At 43.0% G+C, this 21,549-nt stretch overlaps 1 protein-coding gene across 1 annotated transcript in view; it reads right to left on the reverse strand.

Annotated features, from left to right (window-relative positions):
- The window catches only part of wdr43 (WD repeat domain 43), a 37,014-nt gene extending 23,904 nt beyond the window's left edge, over positions 1 to 13,110 (reverse strand). Inside the window, exons 1-14 of the mRNA XM_084182018.1 lie at positions 12,890 to 13,110; positions 10,962 to 11,096; positions 9,606 to 9,727; positions 8,435 to 8,555; positions 7,558 to 7,676; positions 7,149 to 7,251; positions 6,608 to 6,672; positions 5,952 to 6,111; positions 5,314 to 5,400; positions 4,910 to 5,032; positions 2,301 to 2,441; positions 1,299 to 1,417; positions 903 to 966; positions 477 to 590 (exon numbers count right to left, since the gene is read on the reverse strand). Of these exons, the coding sequence (XP_084038144.1) occupies positions 477 to 590; positions 903 to 966; positions 1,299 to 1,417; positions 2,301 to 2,441; positions 4,910 to 5,032; positions 5,314 to 5,400; positions 5,952 to 6,111; positions 6,608 to 6,672; positions 7,149 to 7,251; positions 7,558 to 7,676; positions 8,435 to 8,555; positions 9,606 to 9,727; positions 10,962 to 11,096; positions 12,890 to 13,096 (1,680 nt within the window). The 5' untranslated portion in view covers positions 13,097 to 13,110. The remainder of the gene's footprint in view (positions 1 to 476; positions 591 to 902; positions 967 to 1,298; positions 1,418 to 2,300; positions 2,442 to 4,909; positions 5,033 to 5,313; positions 5,401 to 5,951; positions 6,112 to 6,607; positions 6,673 to 7,148; positions 7,252 to 7,557; positions 7,677 to 8,434; positions 8,556 to 9,605; positions 9,728 to 10,961; positions 11,097 to 12,889) is intronic.
- Between the last annotated feature and the right edge of the window lie 8,439 nt (positions 13,111 to 21,549).

Below are 21,549 nucleotides of genomic sequence, written 5' to 3' on the forward strand. Positions count from 1 at the left end.
CATAATCATAATAGGACAAACGTTGACGACGCCCAACCCTACTGTCCCGTGCCATTCTAGCACACCAGATCTGGCGAATAAACTTGAAAAACACTTACAATTTAATTCTAAGATAACTAGGGTTCGGCAGGGACAAAGGGCGCATCAAACACGGGGAAAGGCTCTCTTTTCACTGTACTATCAATGACCTGGCCATCAAAAAGGCCAGTCACTTTCGATACAGGGTAGTATTGGCATCACTGTCTTACCATCCATCTCAAACTGTTACCCAAAACTCTCGAGTATCCCCAACCAGTTCTACTTATTTGGGTTATTCCAGCATTAGCACACCTGAATGATCTGGTCAATTAATCATGGCTTTTCAATAAGTAGGCCTAGTTTCTGGACCCATCTGTGCGTAGAGTTTATGGGAACGGCACTGGCAATCATTTGTGAAAGAAAAACTAAAGTTTGCTACAAGTTCTGCTGAGACGTACCTGTGTCATGAGCAGATAGAGCTTGCCGTGCAGCTTTGTCAGCTTGTGGAACATCTTGACTCTACTCTCAATCATGTGGTACAGCACTCCTAGCTGAAACACCAGGTCTGGCAACTGGTACAGAGGATAGAACACACATAGATCAGTATTTATGAAAGCATTATTCCATGGATTTGTTTACAGGAAAATTAAATGTTGGCTCAGTCATTCTGTCAATAACAATCTGAGTATGATGTGCATAACTATAACTTTTCTCAAGAGCAAGGAATTCAAAACTGTTCAAACACAAAAGACAACTCCCATATGATTATAGAGCTACTGGTTAGCAGAGCGTAACAGTATTGCTGCTATTCATTCCCCTGGTCAAGCTATGTTTGGACCTGAAGCTTGAAGGCGATATATGAAGACACCCATAGATAGACTCACCGAGCATAAGTAGGAGGTGTGCTGCATGAGAACAGCCTTGAGCCATCGCACCATCAGCACTGCCCTGTAGGACAAAGGGGAAAAGGAGAGAGGAGTTTAGTAGGGGTGCAGTTAGGTTCACTTTGGGCAACAAGATCAGGGTTAGGATTTAGGCATGACACCCAATGGATTTAACTACAACGACCCAAAAGGTAATATTGATGTTAAGTTACAAAGAAGATACTGAACAAAATGGGTATTACAGATGAAATCCTGACTTGAAATATACAGTTAGCAGCACAACATTTACTGTTAATCTTACTTTTAGCATCAATTAATATTAAAATTCATCATGTCAATGCTGATATTATCAAGATCTGACCATATCTGATAACAGATTCGGAGGTGTTCACTTACGTGTATGGATGCCCTTGCATTCTCTTGGTGATCTCCTCCACCAATGGCAAGACAGCAGGGAGGGGTAACCGTGCAACCGTTTTCTTTATGAAGATGTCCTTCCGGGTCTGAAACACTTTCTGTGGGGCGGAGGAGAGACCAATAGCAGCAAGTGCAATTAAGAATGTTAATTCTAAATCGATTTCAATAAGGAGCAGAACTGTCTGGGATATTACTATCCAATAAACTCCATAAGCAATTTACCATCATTCAATCAGCAAGAAATAAAACTCAAGATCAATGCCAAGATCAAAACTGTGGGAGTTGACAAGGTAAACAGTACAAGGTACTCATGTAGCTCCTTTTTCTTTAGACCTCAAAAATAATTTGCATCACGCATTCGCAATCATTACTAATGTGGGAATAATTTGTTTTGACATCACATCATCACTGGAGCCTTTTGATATTACAAACCCCAAACCAGGGAAAAAAATAGTTATTTAACCCATAAGAGCCTAAGCCGGGAGAGGGGGGGTTCTACTAAGCTATATGGAATTGTTTAAGAAGGACATGCCAAGGATAATTTTGCTATTAATTATCCATTAATGTTTTCGACTGGTACCGGGGGACCTTCAGACGAGTCTTGCGGGCGTTATAGAGCAAATCAACCGACATGTATGTGTTCGTGAGTGTCTCACCTTTACACAGAGGGGTCTTATTAGTGTAGGACGCTACAGACAGAAGTTGCCAGATCGGCTGTACTGACTTCAGACAAGTCGTAGAGCAAAACGGAGAACACAATTGTGTTCGTGAGAGTCTCATCTTTCCATATAGGGGTCATAATAGTGGGTAGGCCAAACCGTTCGGAAGCTACAGACGAGTTTGTGAGATCTATAGCTTAAACTGTCCGATTGTTACGGGGGCACGGACATCAACCTTAGGGGGTTAACTCAAAACCAAAGAGATCTTATTGTGGTGTGTTGCTAGTGCCTTATCGTAGCCCCAAAAAAAGGGTACACTCACATTAAGGATGTTGGCGTCCTTGCTCTCCAGACCCTGCACCAGCAGCACCGCAAAGTTGTCAGTCTGCAGAGAAGGGGCCCCCTTGACGCCCCCCTTCTCCGTTGACAGATCAATCTCGCCGAGTCGCTCCGCTATAGACATCTGAAGAGGAAAAGGATGAGTAGCAGCAGAAGGGTAAACAGAATTAAAATGAGGGCGGCAACTCAGCAAGTCTGCAGCTAACAGATACATGAAGGAAGAGCTATATAGTATTTTATTTGCTGTGCTACAATGTATTCACTCCTCCACTGGGTAAGGCACAGGACGGCACTCACCCTTCTTAAGGAAGGCGTGAAAGGATACTTTTGCATGGTGTCTGACTGCATTTACTACTGACAGAGTAACACAGAATTCGTCCATGCCTGATGGCAGCAACAGTTCCTCTGTAGCTCAGTTGGTAGAGCATGGTGCTTGCAACGCCAGTATAGTGGGTTAAGTTCCCAGTACCACCCTTGCGTCAAATGTATGCACACATTACTAAGTCACTTTGGATAAAATAGTCTGTTAAATGGCATATATCAGGGATGTAACAATTCACCGATATGTATCAGTCCCCGATTCAAATGTTTAAGATAAAACTGCATCGGTCCGCGGACCCAATACCGATCCAAATGTAGCACGCATCGGTCAGAAAAATAGATTCAAACATTACGATTCACTGATCCACAATTGTTTTGCTCATCTTTCTTAATTTCTGCCTTCCGAAAATAACTTGTGACAACTGATGAGTCCTCTCTTTCAGTGGCGAAATAAGCATGTAACTGTTGACAGCCATTGATCTACAAGTCATTTTGCCTGGCAAACAACCCCAGGGAATATCAGCAGCACAGCTTCGTGCGCTGACTAACAATGTAGGCGGCCTGTTACTGAGCATACACATCTGCGCGGCACCTTCAGCATTCAAATGCTAAAATGGCTTGCGCGACATTACGCTTTATTAGTTGAGTGACAACCTATTTGCTATGTTATTGTTATCTTTCCCTCGATCCTGACTAGTCTCTCAGTCTTGGTGGTTGCAAACTTCTTCCGTTTAAGAATGATGGAGGCCACTGTTCTTGGGGACCTTCAATGCTGTAAACATTTTTTAGTACCCTTCCCCAGATCTCTACCTAGACACAATCTTGTCTCGGCGCTCTACAGACAATTCCTTCGACCTCATGGCTTGGTTTTTGCTCTGACATGCACTGTCAACTGTGGTGCCTTTCCCAAATCATGTCCAATCAATTTAATTTACCACAGGTGGACGCCAATCAAGCTGTAGAAACATCAAGGATGATCAATGGAAACAGGATGCACCGGAGCTCAATTTCGAGTCACATTGCAAAGGGTCTGAATACTTATGTAAATAAGGTATTTCAGTTATTTATTTTTTATCAATTTGCAAAAATGACTAAAAACCTGTTTTCGCTTCGTCATTATTGGGTATTGTGTGTAGATTGAGGAAAAAAATATTTAATCCATTTTAGAAGACTAACGTAACAAAATGTGGAAAAGTGAAGGGGTCTGAATACTTTCCGAATCAGCACATGAATCTCTTAATTTTAGATAAGTGATCATACTTTGAGAAGGTACTAAAAATATCCGGAAAATGTGTTGAGGGTAGACTCAACCAAAGTTTCAGCAGCTTTGAAATTGGCCACTAGTGGGATTAGTTGAAATATTCAAAAATAAACAGCAGAAATTGTTTATTTGAATCAAAGGAGGAACTGGGCTTAGTGGGTACAGGGGCTTAACAGGTACTCTTACCATACCTGCTGAACAGGGCTTTACAACAGATTTTATTTTGATTGCTCAGGTGCACCATCAGCAATAGCTTTGCTTTAAACAATTAATCAGTGTACGGTCATTTTTAGATACATGGTGAAGTTGATAATTTCATAACAACGACAGCAATCACTTTGCAATTTTTTCATTGAGAAATACTGTACCAAACATTTTAGATAGACGTAAAATAAGACTAAGATCTCCTTGGCAAAAACGTCAATGAATGATGGATAATTCTGACTATTTTGAGGAAGTGTATACTGGTTACGGTGTCTCAAATTGACAAACCATACTATTGCTTCTTTTTTTCTCATTTTTCAAGCAAAGGTCTTAAGAGAGTATTGCGAGCACACTCGTTCGGTTAGGCGCCAGCCGAACTGAAGTATGCAGACGCCTTAACGAGGAACTTTGTTACCGTGCGCAGATTTTGTCAGTGATCATTTGTACAAATCACAATTCCGCAGTTGTTTGCATCTTTCAAATTTCGGAAAGGGAGGGGAAATTTGGCCCACAGACTTGCAAAGAGAGGCGGTGGAGTTACCGCCCTGCTTCCGCTTCTCGTTCTAGAACCTTCAACACGCCTGCCCCCAGAACTTAATTGAGCATCTGACGCAATTACACAAGATTTTAGTTGTGGGTTTCCGAGATTACTTCAAATCTAAAACTTCAAATAGTCAAGGTTTTTATGGCTAAGGCCAACAGAGTTAAGAGAGGGGCAAGTTGGATCCATGTATTTTCGAGCAAGAAACACTATCTCGAGGGAAGGCCTAGATGGTCTTGGTCCAGGTTTATGTATGACAATATACCTCTTTGGCGTCTGTGCCTTTTCTCCTCTTCTCGGATCCCAGGGTTCCTTGGACATGCGCTTGGTGACCGGAAAGTCCAGGGACTAGGACTTTGCTCTTGGCATTAACTACTGGGGTTTTCACCTGAAACAAGAGCGTATGCAGTCATTTGACTGTTCTTCAGTTTTCACCTACCAAACCACTCAATTTCAATGACCCATTCCCCAATCAATATGTAAAATTGTTGGAAAACAACACAAGCTTTCAGGGATTGGGGGCGTGTTGAAAGAAACAAATATGGAAAGAAATTCATGCTCTGAAATTTTCAGTAAGTTAATTGAGCAACGTAACAGGAATGTGGCCATGCCACTGGCTCAGTTGCTCAGAAGAGTAAAAAAGCCCAAATCGCTGCCGCTGGGCATTACCTTGGAAACTGTCATTTCCATGGCGAGGGAGAGGGTGGTGTGGACATCGCGGGTCAGGCAGACGTGTCTCTCTGCTGTGTTCACCTCCTTAAGGAGGGGAAAAGGGAGGGGACAAACAGTCAGTAAAGGTATAACTATAAAATCTTTTTTTTAAATATATAAAATCATACAAATGTATAGTATTTTATCTGCTGTGTTACAACATATTCACTCCGTTGACTGGGTGAAGCACAGGACAGCATTTGCGGTAAGGAGTGAAAATATATTTTCATACTACTGACCGAGTAAGATATAATTTGTCCGTGCCTAACGGCAGGAATAGGTAGCATGTTAGCAGAATATTCCATCACTTAGGTCTACCAATTAACCTTAATCACACAGCGGGTGCAACTTTCTTTGGAAGAGGTGAAGTGTACAAACCAAAGCAAAAACATTCTTAAAGTGTGAACTGTGCATTGAAAAGCCAATGACACTCAATTCAGGAATATTGCTAGCCTATTGTCACCAGCCTAGATTTAAAAAAGATACAACCGTTTATTAGCTGGAACATTCATCTGTGAAGGTCTATTTGAAAGGTAACAATATTTGCGCATTGGAGAATACACCACATGTATTGAATTGAAGTGTGCACCACTCACCACTCTCTCAATGACAGGCTGCAAGTGGTTGCCGTAGGCAAGCAGCAGGCTGTGTGTGTCTGTGGTTAGGGCCGCAGCCAACAGGGGAACGGGCACGGGGCTGTCCTCCACCCCAGACATCTGCACTGTACAGGAGGGGGACAGGGGCTTCTTACAGGGCCTACAGAGAGAAGAGAATAATTATGTTTCTATTGGACAGGTTCAGAGGTCACCTCACCTTTATCTTCCATTTCATGCCTACAGAACATGACCTAGGTATCAAAGTAGTGTACCATGTAATGTGTATCAGTTGTCAGTACAATATAACAATGTAACTACCACACTGAATTAAGATGAGTATTTAAGTAAATGGTTTTAAAATCGCCACTTGATGGGATTCAAGAGTGATAGATCGTTCTCTTTACCCTACATCACTGTGCCCATAGCATGAACCAGCCTTTTTCCTCACTGAATAGAGATGACTGGGATGAATATGGACTCGTTCGCTCTTCCCCTGTCAGATATAAGACTCAGTGCCATTAGAAGACACCGCCTTGCCCAGTGACAGGGCAATACTATGTGGCTTTAAATCAAGTTGAACATGACGATATGATCCTTGGTGTGCCAGCGCCATTTGAAGACGTCGTCTTTCCCGGGGGGGGGTGTTAGAGACTCACCCGTTCAGAAAGTGCTCAAAGAGATGAAGCTGGCCGTCTTTACACACCACTGCTAGCCTCACCGCCTAGGAGAAGGAGAAATTGGATTAGGCATGTGTCTTAGAGGTCCAGTCCCAAATCATCCCCCACACCCTTGTCGTAGACCAGTTTATATTTTTTGGATTTTTTTATTTAGTCATTTAGCAGACGCTCTTATCCAGAGCGACTTACAGTTAGTGAGTGCATCATTATTCTATTTTTCATACTGGCCCCCCGTGGGAATCGAACCCACAACCCTGGCGTTGCAAACGCCATGCTCTACCAACTGAGCTACATCCCTGCCGGCCATTCCCTCCCCTACCCTGGACGACACTGGGCCAATTGTGCGCCGCCCCATGGGTCTCCCGGTCGCGTCTAGTGGCACAGCTAGCACTGCGATGCAGTGCCTTAGACCACTGCACCACTCTGGAGTTTCTAAGGAATGTCTTGAACCAAGGGACCTAGCTTGGTCAAAACCAGCCCCCTACTCCACATAACCTCCAGCGAGGCACGGTCGCCTCACCTCTTCCTTGCTGTTGGAGGTGAAGAGGTCAATGTGCTGGGGCTCGTCAGTCAGGTTGAAGGACACCACCGAGTTCTTGTCCTTGCCATCCTCCCGGACTTGCCTGAGGGGTGGATAGACCGACATGAAGATGTAGCATATATACAGCACACGAGTCAGCCCAAAGACAAACCAGTTGACTTTACTTAGTTAATTTGTAGATCTAACCTTGAGTTCTTAATAGCAAGTGAACAATAGAAATCAATTGAAGTCAAAACATTTGTTCTTTATTCAATCAAGCTGTCCCTTTTTTAAAAGGGAGTACTTTGTAAGAAACTTTGACGAGAAACTTCATATCACATGCAACACAATAAAACAACCCGTGTATAGTGGGTCTATTGAGAGAAGCGCTGTGGCGTTCCGTACTCACCACACGCTGAGGAGTCTGTCGTGGGCCGCCCCGGAGAGGAAGTAGAGGCCGTTACTATCCGGGGGCCGCGAGGTGGCGAAGCGCAGGGTCGTCACGGCAGTGGAGTGACCTGTGAACTTCTGAAGGAGGATGGAGGGGGAGAAAACAGGTGGGAGGTGTAAGTTTGGAGAAAACATCTTGATCCAAAGACAGGGGGGGCTGTTTTGACGTACTCACTGAACTGGCTCATGTTCATTACGGCACACAACGAAAAAGGCTCTGACGAAGAGGTCGTCCTCTTATTGGCCATGTCCCGGTACCACCTCAGCTTCTTACTTTTTTCTTCCATTTGGTGACAACTGAACCCAACCCAATTACTCATGCCTACGGATCAGTTTGAATTTGACTGTTACGAGGGTGTAAAAGCGTCCGCTACATGGAAATATAAATGAAAGGACCCTTTGTGTCAGTTCCCCCGGATAGTTTCAACACAAATTCATGTGAATGTAGGCCACTAGGCCATGTAACTGCTGCGTATGTAGTCTGGGCAGGTCCCACTTAATAAGCCAATATATGCTTGATCTGAAAATGTGGTCCGAGGCTTTGTATGAGGGTGTGACGCAATTGAAGCCTCTGGAGGCATGCAGAGGCCAAATCAAGCTCCGTACCCCATGGCCGTGTGCCTCTCAAATTCTGTAACAATGCGGAGAGCTCCGTATTGACATGATTGGTTGACAGGTGTGGACGGGAGGTCCTGTATAAACAAACATTTCTTTGACAACAGCTCTGCTACATGAAGCGCAAGAAGTATGAATGCCCTGACTTCTGCAGAGGCTATGTCACCGTAAATGCTGCATGGCCAATGCAGATGTCGGCTTGACCAGGCAGTGCATTTTACCCGGTACACCTCCTTGGTCTCGAGGTCCCACATCTTGATGGTCTGTCCCGCTGAGAGCAGAAGCTTGCCATCCGGACTCACACACAGACTGGTCACTGAGGCACGATCTGCCTTCCACTTACTGCAAAGAAAAATAAATAGAGTCTTCTATAAAATAGAGTAAGAAACACAAAACTCAATCCCTTTTATTCACATATTCAAAAAATATCCAATTACTGAAACTTAAGTCAACCTCAGATCGATTATCGGGGCCAAGTTGTGAGCATGACTAGGGCCTCATCTGCCAAAAGGCACTATATAGCAATGAGTGGCCTAGTTGGTCAACAATACTTTTTCCTGACAATACTGCTGAGAGACCCTGTAAGCTTATGAACTCCCAAGACTTCTATCAAGAATCAGGTGACTTGAAGTTTTAACCGGGTCAAAAAGCATGTGTGGTTGGACCACAGTTTTCTATCGAAATGACCACGAGTTATACGCAACTATAACGGCCCTGCGATAGACTAGCATCCTGTCCAGGGCAGTACTTGTACATCAAACCACTCCACAGAAACAGGAGATAGGATCCTGCTCCTATGAGCCGTTATGCTAAGGCTCATGCAAGGCTGGCTAGTTATATGTAAATCAGATTTCAAATGCACATTGGATTGTGAATGTAGTCTTACATTATGTAAGTTAGTCTCCTGAGTGGCGCAGTGGTCTAAGGCACTGCATCGCAGTGCTAGCTGTGCCACTAGAGATCCTGGTTCGAATCCAGGCTCTGTCGCAGCCGGCCGCGACCGGGAGACTCATGGGTGGCGCACAATTGGCCTAGCGTTGTCCAGGGTAGGGGAGGGAATGGCCGGCAGGGATGTAGCTCAGTTGATAGAGCATGGCGTTTGCAACGCCAGGGTTGTGGGTTCGATTCCCACGGGGGACCAGTTTGAAAAAAATAATATATATGTATTCACTAACTGTAAGTCGCTCTGGATAAGAGCGTCTGCTAAATGACTAAAATGTAAATGTAATGTAACAGATTCTACAGCGAGAGAAACCCGTGGTGGAGAACAGACCTTTCATCTACCCAAAAGGTGTTACTTCTGAGCCATGGAGGACTGTCGCAGAGAAAACCCTTTTTCGTTTAGACCACTGTTTTTAAAAGGACATTCAATTTCCCACCACCGGTACCTACCAGCGCGCCTTGCCCGTCTGCAGGTCCCACTCCACAATGTGTGTGTCGTCTGAGCCACTGTACAGCAGGCAGTCCTCAGGGTGCCACTGCACACAGTTCACCCCGCCACTGTGACCTCCGTCCTGGGAGAGAGCAGAGGTCAACTATGATCTTTGATACTGTGATAGAACATTGAGAAATGATTAATAGGGTTCACAATTGGTATAGACACAGTATCAGACATTTCACTAGTAATTTCATGATAGCCGATATGCAAGATTGAGGGTAAAAATCACACTGCGGCATATTATAGTACTAGGCTTGGATGGTATACCATAAATCTGGGTATTTGAAAAAGCCACAGGACGGTTTTTAAGTTTAATAAATGTGAATATTTGTAGCTACTTAAGTAAAAACCTGCAGTGAACTTGTGCAATACATAAGAGATAAAGAACATAGCGTTCTTCATTTTACTGGTCACATTATTATGAAGCTTACGGTAGTCCAGTCATGTGGTGTTTGTTTACAAGCACAACGACTTGAGTCCGGAGCCTTGTGAGTCACTCAATGTTGTGCAGCACCAGGCGATCTAATTACAGTATGGAATTCACGACTAAATGTTTGCCAGATATATATCTCTAACTATTAAGTTAACTGTCTAAAATGTGCTAAATGCTCTGCCGTTGTGCATTTGGTTAGCTAATTTAGTAGCTAGTTAGCTATCCAACTAAGGGGTTAGCATCGTCCAAAATCAAGCATTCGCTTGGTCCCCTGTAGCTCAGTTGGTAGAGCATGGCGCTTGCAATGCCAGGGTTGTGGGTTAGTTTCCCAAGGGGGGCCAGTATGAAAATGTATGCACTCACTAACTGTAAGTCGCTCTGGATAAGAGCGTCTGCTAAATGACTAAAATGTAAATGTAACAGCAGAGAATCCTTGATCAAGGGCCTTGCTGGCTAATATTTGTTTTGTGCATGCAGGGAACTGCAGCATTTTTTTTGTTACTTTTATAGTTTAGGTCAGAAACCGTTCAAAATGTTAGCAATGCGCTCATTGGCATTTAGTTAGCATTTTCTATGGGATTTGACATGTACTTGTAAGCATTGCTAATCTTCGGATTACAGTATTAGTAGGGGTTGAAAACAGCGTGTTCAACTTGTGTTCAGTGCCGGTATTACTGAATATCCCAGTACGGGACAAGGTCGATGAGGTCAGTGTGAAGGTATGACAATTTGGATACAACCCCAAACCGAAAAAGTACCACTTCCAACCATAAGGCAACCATTTTGTTGTATTGAGCAAGCAACATTCAACTCAATTGTAGGATTTTTGGTACTTCCCAAATGGTCAATGACAGTGGCGCAACATCCCACTCCTTACCAGTGTGCAGTGCAGTGCTCCCTTCACTGTGCTGTAGATGATAACGCTGCCCGCCGCCGTGCCCAGAGCCAACAGGTCTGCCTGCTTCTCCACATGTCCTGCCTCCGATCTCCTCTTCTTCCGCTGAGGTGCCTCCTGTAGCACAAATACACATGTAGCACAAATGCACATTAGTCAATAATAACTATTAAAATCACATTTTTAACTGACTGATAAAAACAAAAGGAGGACACCGTTCATTTTCCTTGGTACAACACTTGATCTGTTCTGCTGTCATGTAACCAGCGGGATATAGATCGTTGATTGAGTTTGGGTAGAAGCTGCCCCAGTATCGGTGCATTAGAGATGTTGATGAGTATAAGAGAAGCTCTGATTCAAACTCCCATGACACAGCTCTGCAAGCATATTATGTCAAAATACATTACTCACCAAATATGGAATTTCGCTGAGCAACCATCTAAATGTACTGTTATTGCCGGTATGTACTTCCAAAAAAGGTCTAAATAAAAATATACAAGCAACTAAATAATAAATAAAGCCTGTGAGTGATGAGTAATACGTGATTTACTGGAGGCGCAGAAAGGTCCTTTTTTCGGTTGCTTGTGCATTTCTATCTAGACCTTTTTAAGTACATACCAGTTGTAACAGGAGTAAATTTAGATAGTTGCTCAGCGAAATTCCATATATGGTGAGTAACAAACGTATTTTGACATTTAAGGCTTGCAGAGCTGTCTAATGAGAGTTCGAGTCGGCGCTTACTGTGCGTTAGGAGACATGTCATACTCATCGTCGTCATCGCTAACGTTGACAGGTAGCCTTGCATTGACAGGAACCCGAAATCATGGACTAGACCACAACTAAGGCAACTGCTAAATCACAAAGTTGTCAAAACTATTTTGCTTATGTTGACAATTCAAAACATGTGACTTGTGTAGCCATCCCTCTACTTAGCTACACGTTTAGAGTAAAACATGTGCTACCTAGAACCATATTAAAGGGGGTAACGTTACATAGATAGTTATCTGACAAGGGACACTTTTCACGCCACTTCATATAAAGTGATTGTCGTAGCAGGTTAGGCGGGCATTTTCGCAAACCCTACCACTGTTCCTTACCTTAACCTGCTACGTTAATTATCCTAACCTGGTGCTTAAGTTCTCCTAACCTGCTACGAAAAACTCACTTCGGTATCGAAGTGGCGTGAAGTGCGTTTCCATTGGCCAGGTCGCAGTTGTAAATGAGAACTTGTTCTCAACTGGATTACCTGGTTAAATAAAGGTGGGGGGGGGAAATAATCTGACAAGTCTAGTAGGAAACGTTAGGTAGTTAAAGGTGGTGAAACGTGGTCAAGTCAACCACTCTACTGTCTGGTCCAATTCAATACTATTAAAATTGCCGACTAAGCAAACAACTCCGCAGTCTCGTGTATTGTTGTTCTACGTTACCGTGGGGCTTTGGAAAAAATACAAAATTGGATTTTGAAATCAAAATCTGCGTCATACATGGTGAATAGGTAACGTTAGCTAGCTTAGCTGTCCTAATATAACTAACCCTTTACGGTTCGCTAGTTACATTTAACATATTCGCATTACAAATGCAAATTCGTTATTACTATATGCATTTGTTTGAACTATTAGTCTCTCTTAGTCTGAATCATGACACATTAAAGGAGACTCGTGGCAATTTGGGGCGACCACATGTGCGACAAACATGTGCGTCCTGCAGGACAGTTGAGGTAACGTTAGCTAGTTACAGCAAGCTAAAATTGACTAATACTTTGCTACACAACTCACATAACCAAATGGTAAACGAAATTCCACCACAAGTATACATATAACGTAAATGTCTAAACACATATTTTGTATTAAGTTATCAGAAAGTTGTTTCGTAGCAGCATCGCCTGGGCCTATGCCTCCCCCGACACATACCTTGGCCTTTCGGCATGGTCCCCAAGCTATGCAGGTACAAGTGGCACTCAAGTGGGCTGAAGGCACGTATTCTTGATGAAGCGTTTTAATATCTGTGTTCCAAATACGAAGTCTGCCATCCTGAGCACATATAGCCAGGTATTGGCGTGACTTTGGAGAGAAAACACAGGGTAGCCCCAACGAAAAACTGCCTCCATCAGTCGCCATTATTAAACCAATGTCTGCGTGGTTTGCCAAGAACCACGTGTTATCGTCTACGGAGCAGGCGCGTTGCTGCATCATTTTGAGACTTTTCATTGGTTACTGTGAGATTTTTGGGGCGTGGTTAGTCTCCAAATCATGACAAATGGGCGGAGATATGTATTCAATGCGGAAGAAGGAGTACAGTGTTCTTGCCCAAAAATGAAACACTAGAGCTGTGTTCGAATCCTCATACTAACCAATCTATTTGTGACGTAAATTGAGTATATAGTATGATGGTCATAGTATGGATATAGTTAGTATGCCAAAAGTTCCCGGATGTCGTACTAAATTCTTCAGAAAATGATATTCGTTTCAAAACGTTTTCAGATTTGAAGAAAATTGCGGAAAATATGCAGCTGAAGTCCAACGGGAGCGGATACAAATTCATTGCTTTAACTAATTATGACAAATGTTAAGAAAATGTTGAGCAATGTAATAAAGTCATGACTTTTCAAATAAGTTACACGTTATGTTGGCCGACAATTTGTTAGCTACGCTATCCTTACGAACCGCATAGTATATCATTACAGCAGTATGTACCAGTATGTTAGCTAGCTACCTAACGTTAGTTGGATACTAATACATCGAATTTGCCAGGCAGTATATTAACTATATGCTATCTAACTAACGTTTATTGACTGGATTATTCACAACATTCTTAGCTAAGTGGTATAGTCGTTGTGCGTTCTCAATCGACATTGTTAATTTTGGCTATCTACTCGATTTCAATCAGAGCACACACTCCTCTGTGTGCCAGAGCGCAGAATAACTGCTGAATTTACGAACGCTCAACACGGGTTGAATATGGCCGGTGTCAATAAACGTCGGCAAAAAAAGCGTCATTTAATTGTTGCCAGCAGCACAGTTACAGTCACCAACGCTCTGGATAACATGAAAACAGCACTGCTAGGGCGAGTAGAATAGTCAAGAGTGAGGTGTTCTCTCATTTAGCAAGCTAGCCAACGTTAGCCAGTGTGCGCTCTGAATTTAGGAACAGACAATCTGACAACGCTCTGGATTTACGAAAGCCCAGAGCGCACTTTGGCACAGAAGTCGTAAAATGTCTAGCTAGTAATGTGTTATGCTAACAAGCTAGCAAGAGGTTGCATAGCAACAGCATCAACTTCCGGTAGACGGGTGAAGCGCTAGTATGCTTAACTGAAAAGATACCGTTCGTTTACAGTATACTAAATGAACTAATAGTATATCGTATGTAGTATATACTCATTAAGTATCTAGTATACAGTATGTTAATATGGGTATTCGAACACAGCTACTCTTTTCACACGATACGATGTTTTTTTATCAGCACGTTAGAGCATTTTCGATAACCCAAATCCTTTTTCTAACCTTAACCACAGTCTCCTAACCTGCTACGAAAAGGTCACTTCGGTATCGACGTGGCGTGAAAAGAGTGTTTCTCATTCTCAAAATAAAATGCCTTATAAAAAGAAATGGGGTGCGTTCAGTTCGCTTGAACGTTTGCTACGTTACGGGACGGTTTGTACTGAACGACACGTTTTCCCCAAACGGGTCTTGTAAATTCTTGAACAGACTTTGAGAAACAACCAGCCACAGAGTTTTTAAACAATCCATACTGCACTGTCCTGATCCAGGTGCAGATTATGCGCTCCGACACTGCTGGTCTATGAACCTCAAAGCGCATGCGCTTGCGTCTCAGATGGTGTGGAGAGAAATAGTAAAAGCGTGTCTATGTAGACTCAGCCATGGTTCATTTGACAAAGCCTATGAGTAAAATAAATGGCGTTTTTGGATAAATGCCTAAAATAAGATCTGTGGGAAACACAGGCTTAGTAGATCTTATAGTTTTGTTATATGAGATAATCTTCATCAGCTAACGTAACTTTTTTCGAATTTTGAAGAATATGTAATAATAAAATACACATAAATCACATAATTCATAAAGGTCATGTTAACCGACAGCTATTATCTCATATAACAAAACATATAAGTTCTCCTAAACCTGTGTTAACCTCAGACCTTATTTTCAGCGTTTATTCCAAAACCCTATTATTTCCCCATAAATTGTTCCTATAGGGATGACTGAACGAAGCAGAGGTACATTATTTTCGGGTTTTAGGACTACAAGCTGGCAAGCTCTATTTTTGCACCTCAAATGGTATGTGCATGTGCAACAGTAGAGGCTCCTCAGAGGACGAAGGGGAGGACCATCAACCCTGTTATGCTTAATTCCACCCTGTTAAGTCAGTGTTTTAAAATCAGAATTGAACAATACGATCAAATGTTATGTATATCTTTGTCGTAACTTGTAGAGATAGAAGGGGTCAACTACATATGCAAAAATGTTGACCAAATTCTGTTGTTATTCAGTCTTATTCTGAAAAATGTTGTGCAAATGAAGTACTGGTTCTGGGACATTTGATGTCTTAGAAAATCTAAATCTATATATATACATGCGTTGTTAACACTTTCAGATAGTTATGTGTATGTCCCTAATGGTGGACATATCCCATGGTCCATGTGTGAACGATCTGTCTATATTTATTAGGATTTAAGTGCCTGAGTTTGACCAATGTGTTTTTATGAAAGTCATCATGTCCTTTTTCTGATAGAATACAAAACAAATGAAAAATATATACATTTTTTTCACAAAAGTTATGTGGTCCAAAAGGAACAGCATTGTAAAAATGACCCAGCTAGCTATATTTGGTTGTATATATATTTTTTACTTTCACTTTCACTTTGCAAGCTGAATGCAGCTAGCTAGTTTAACTTACTCAAACACCCAGCTCAAACAGAGAGGGATGTTATGTTAACACTGGAACTCTACCAAGTCAAGGTAAGCTTTTGGTTTTATTAATTTATTGCCACCGGGGCCTGCAGGTGTAACTGCGAAACTGCGTTCTGACTGTACTGCATGATTGTAGCGGGTTTGCTAACGCGTTAGTCCCATTAACTATGTTGACTATGAGGTGACAATGATGTAAACTTTGCGTAGCGTTTAGGAGTCATGATATGGTTTGGCTAGGAATGGTTTTTTCAGCTGATGTGTTGTGCACAGGCGAAGGGAAAAGGTGAGAGGAGGAGAGCGCGTAGATACTTGCGAGAAGGAATGATATTTACAAGGAGAAAAGTGATGATGCTGTTTTTAAATGGCTGCTATGAAAGTGAACTGTATTTGCGTGTGATCAGGGGTGTATTCATTCCGCCGATTCTGTTGAAAAACATTTCTTAAACAGAAGCAAACAGAACGAAACATACCTGAATTTGTCTAATGGAAACTCTCATTTGCAACTGTTGGACTAATGATTACACCCTAGTGTAACAGTTTTGCTTCCTTCCCTCTCCTCGCCCCAACCTGGCCTTAAACCAGGGACCCTCTGCACACATCGACAACAGACCCTCGAAGCACCGGTTACACTAGATCAGCTAGATAAAGGCAAGAGTGTGCAAGGCGGTGTTGAACGTGCCACTGTCTGTCACCTTGACTACTCAAAATTCTCTCGACCTATGCACCTACGTTGTACATTTTAATTCATAGGCTAGGTTGTAGCCACCTCATGATGGGTACAGGGAAAATTTGAGTATCATGCAGTAGCCTAAACCTATCGATGTTACATTGAGCTGGGTGAATGGAATATGAACGACAGTCATCCATTATGCTGTAATAGAAATAAGGCCATGCTCATAAAAAATAAATAATCCTCCCTCATTTTAAACACACCGACCGCCACTAATGTGCAACCTGTAGACGTTTGTTGGTCTCACGTACGTGTTAGTCAGTAGCTTTGTTCCAGGGCGTCAGTGTGCTATGTGCAAACCAGTTGGCGCACTAGCTCTGGTCCAGGGTGTTATGTTAAACACTGTTGCTTGTGCAGCTAGCTAGTACACACTAACTAGGATAGCTAGGTAGCTAGTACAACACTAACTAAATAGTACACACTAGCTCTAGTACATGGCAGTGGAGGCTGGTGGGAGGAGCTATAGGAGGATGGGCTCATTGTAATGGCTGGAATGGAACCGAGGGCGAGAGATGGCAGAAGTGCTGGTTGATGGCTAATACGGGACTATTAAATGCCCAGTGCACTACTTTTGTGAAAATAAAACATTTTCCCCAAAAAATTATATAGAAACAATACATGGCCAAAAGTATGTGGACACACCTTCAAATTAGTGGATTCTGCTATTTCAGCCACACCCGTTGCTGACAGGTGTATAAAATTGAGCATGCAGCCATGCAATCTCCATAGACAAACATTGGCGGTAGAATGGCCCATACTGAAGAGCTCAGTGACTTTCAACTTGGCACCGTCATAGGATGCCACCTTTCCAGCAACTCAGTTTGTCAAATTTCTGCCCTGTTAGAGCTGCACCGGTCAACTGTAAGTGCTGTTATTGTGAAGTGGAAACGTCTAGGAGCAACAACTGCTCAGCCTAGAAGTGATAGGCCACACAAGCTCACAGAACGGGACCGCCGAGGGCTGAAGCACGTAGAGCATAAAAATCGTCTGGCCTTGGTTAAAACACTCAGTACCGAGTTCCAAACTGGAAGCAACGTCAGCACAATAACTGTTCGTCGGGAGCTTCATGAAATGGGTTCCATGGCTGAGCAGCCGCACACAAGCCTAAGATCACCATGCGCAATGCCAAGCGTCGGCTAGAGTGGTGTAAAGCTCGCCGCCATTGGACTCTGGAGCAGTGGAAACGCGTTCTCTGCAGTGATAAATCACGCTTCACCATCTGGCAGTCCGACGGACGAATCTGGGTTTGGCGGATGCCAGGAGAACGCTACCTGCCCGAATGCATAGTGCCAACTGTAAAGTTTGGTGGAGGAGGAATAATGGTCTGGGGCTGTTTTTCATGTTTCGGGCTAGGCCCCTTAGTTCCAGTGAAGGGAAATATTAACGCTACAGCATAAAATGACATTCTAGACGATTTTGTGCTTCCAACATTGTGGCAACAGTTTGGGGAAGGCCCTTATCCTGTTTCACCATGACCATGCCCCCGTGCACAAAGCGAGGTCCATACAGAAATGGTTTGTTGAGATCGGTGTGGAAGAACTTGACTGGCCTGCACAGAGCCCTGACCTCAACCCCATCGAACACCTTTGGGATGAATTGGAATGCCGACTGCGAGCCAGGCCTAATCGCCCAACATCAGTGCCCGACCTCACTAATATTCTTGTGGCTGAATGGAAGCAAGTCCCGCAGTAATTTTCCAACATCTAGTGTAAAGCCTTCCCAGATGAGTGGAGGCTGTTATAGCAGGAAAGGGGGGACAAACTCCTTATTAATGCCCATGATTTTGAAAAGAGATGTTCGACGATGTTCCACATACTTTTGGCTATGTAGTGTATTATTATTATTATTATTATTATTATTTTATTCTGATTTTTCAGGGGGTGCTGCAGCACCCTCAGCACAGCTACTTCCCGCGGCTATGCCCGAAGATGGTTACGGAGGCATTAGGAAAGGTAGAGTCAGTCAGAGTGACCAGGAGTGGGTTTTTAGAAACAGAAATATCACATTAACATAACTATTCAGACCCTTTACTCAGTACTTTCTTGAAGCACCTTTGGTAGCGATTACAGCCTTGAGTCTTCTTGGATATGACGCTACACCTTGGCACACCTGTATTTGGGGAGTTTCTCCCATTCTTCTCTGCAGATCCTCTCAAGCTCTGTCAGGTTGGATGGGGAGCGTCGCTGCACAGCTATTTTCAGGTCTGTCCAGAGATGTTCAATTGGGTTCAAGTCCGGGCTCTGGCTGGGCCACTCAAGGACATTCAGAGACTTGTCCCGAAGCCATCAGACCAGGGAATCTTGTTTCTCATGGTCTGAGAGTCCTTTAGGTGCCTTTTGGAAAACTCCAAGCGGGCTGTCATGTGCCTTTTATTGAGGAATGGCGTACGTCTGGCCACTCTACCATAAAGGCCTGATTGGTGGAGTGCTGCAGAGATGGTTGTCCTTCTGGAAGGTTCTCCCATCTCCACAGAGGAACTCTGGAGCTCTGTCAGAGTGACGGTCGGGTACTTGGTCACCTCCCTGACCAAGGCCCTTCTCCCCCGATTGCTCAGTTTGGCCGGGCGGCCAGCTCTAGGAAGTCTTGGTGGTTCCAAACTTATTTCATTTAAGAATGATGGAGGCCACTGTGTTCTTGGGGACCTTCAATGCTGCAGACATTTTTTGGTACCCTTCCCCAGATCTATGCCTCAACACAATCTTGTCTTTGAGCTCTACGGACAATTTCTTCAACCTCATGGCTTGGTTTTTGTTCTGACATGCACTGTCAACTGTGTGACCTTATATAGACAGGTGTGTGCCTTTCCAAATCATGTGCAATCAATTGAATTTACCACAGGTGGACTCCAATCAAGTTGTAGAAACATGTCAAGGATGATCAATGGAAACAGGATGTACCTGAGCTCCATTTCGAGTCTCATAGCAAAGGGTCTGAATACTTATGTAAATAAGGTATTTTTGTTGTTGTTGTTTTTTATGCATTTGCAAACATTTCTAAAAACCTGTTTTGGCTTTGTCATTATGGGGTATGGTGTGTAGATTGATTAATTATTTGAATCCACTTTAGAATAAGGCTGTAACGTAACAAAATGTAGAAAAGGGGAAGGGGTCTGAATACTTTCCGAATGCACTGTCCATTAGAAGTGTCCATCCAAGAAGGCTCAAGGTCATTGGCCAAAGTTAAAATGACGTCACGTTATATCTACCGTAGCTTTGATTGGACTGATCATGTCAACATCATACTTTCAAAATCTTAGCTAGCAAGCTAGACAAGCAGTCGTAATCATGAATCACGCTGACAATCTACTGGCAAATCCTTTTCAATCCTTGTCATATGAAGAGAAATTATAGATAAAACGTATCGGTGCTCATCGGCCATTGGATATAAACATTACACAACAAGTTGGAAATTGCAAATTCAACAATGAGTGGTCTGAAAGGAATCAGTGGTTAAATGCAAGCATTGCAAAGCAATCACTATTATGCTTCCCCTGCTATTCGGTGGAGAGGATGTGTGGTCCAAGTCTGGGTTTAAGGGTCTCTTTACCAAGCTTAAAGGGATAAACATTCACACGCAACACCATGGGCCAGAAAAGGTTGAATACATTGGCCATGCTGTCAATCCAGCATGACTTCTGCTGCGTTCAAAACAACTGGAAACTCGTAACTGGGAAATCTCAGACTTCAGTGAGTTCAAGACAACTGGGAACTGTGAAAAAAACAAGCACCGTCTGGGAAAATAGGTTTTGAACGGTCATCCAACTCTGAATTTCAAGTCGGGAACTCGGCCCTCTTTCTAGAGCTCCGACCTGAAGATCACTGATGTCATGATTCAACCTTGTTTTTTTTTCAGAGTTCCCAGTTGTCTTGAATTCACCATAAATCCAGAGAATGCCAGACTTTGATGACAAAATTTCCCCACAAGAAGAACCGCCGCGCCACCTTCCTGTTCAAATGAGCACAGCACAACGGTGAGTCCAAAAATGTCTTGTATGCTGCTGCATAAATGATGTAATATGCCAGGGAGATATGTGTACTGTAGCTAAGAAAGTAATACTACGTGTATTAGTGTTGTGTAGTAAGCTGTTAGTAGGCCATGTGCCTCACCCTAATAATTTGGTCCCTTTCCCCCTCATAAATGTGCCTACTGTTCTGACTTGGTGGTGCACACTTATAGCCTGTTTTAGAGAAATATCATCGAATATTGTAAGATCTTTCATTGTCTGCGTACAGTATATGCCCCCTTTATTTATCCTACGGTTCTGACTTGGTGTACAGGGAGAATACTGTATTAACGGCCCATGTTCTGAATTCTGTCGCTGAACATTTCAAAAGCGCTGAACAAATGGTTATATTGACTACGTCCGTCTTAGCTCGCTCATTAATGTCTTAATTTAAATTACGGATTGCCTCTTATCCGCTCATCGTTCCCTTATGCCATAGTTTGTACATCTCAATTGTCTGTAGAAACCACATTTGTTTAAGCAAGTCAGCCACATCACCTATGTTTTTTTAAAAGGAAGTAAATGAGGCTGAATGAACTGTTTCACTGCCAGACAAGACTCCGCTGATAGCCAGGTGTAGCGGTGGTAAGGATTCACTCCATGGTGCTGAAAATGTGGACACCGTTTGTCACCTTTATAGTGCAATTAATGTATTGTTTAGTGTTGTGTAGTGGCTTTGCTGGCATGCTTCTACATCTGCATCGCTTGCTGTTTGGGGTTTTAGGCTGGGTTTCTGTATAGCACTTTGTGACATCTGCTGATGTAAATAGGGCTTTATAAATACATTTGATTGATTGATTGATGCATCCCCCAAAAAATGTTGAGTTTACCCCACCAAGATTTACATGCTAAAATTGCCACTGCGTGGTATATTACCATATACCATACCCACTATGTCTTCTTGCTTAATC

This window comes from Coregonus lavaretus, assembly GCF_964263955.1.
Source record: "Coregonus lavaretus genome assembly, chromosome: 18".
NCBI classification, from domain to species: Eukaryota; Metazoa; Chordata; class Actinopteri; order Salmoniformes; family Salmonidae; genus Coregonus; species Coregonus lavaretus.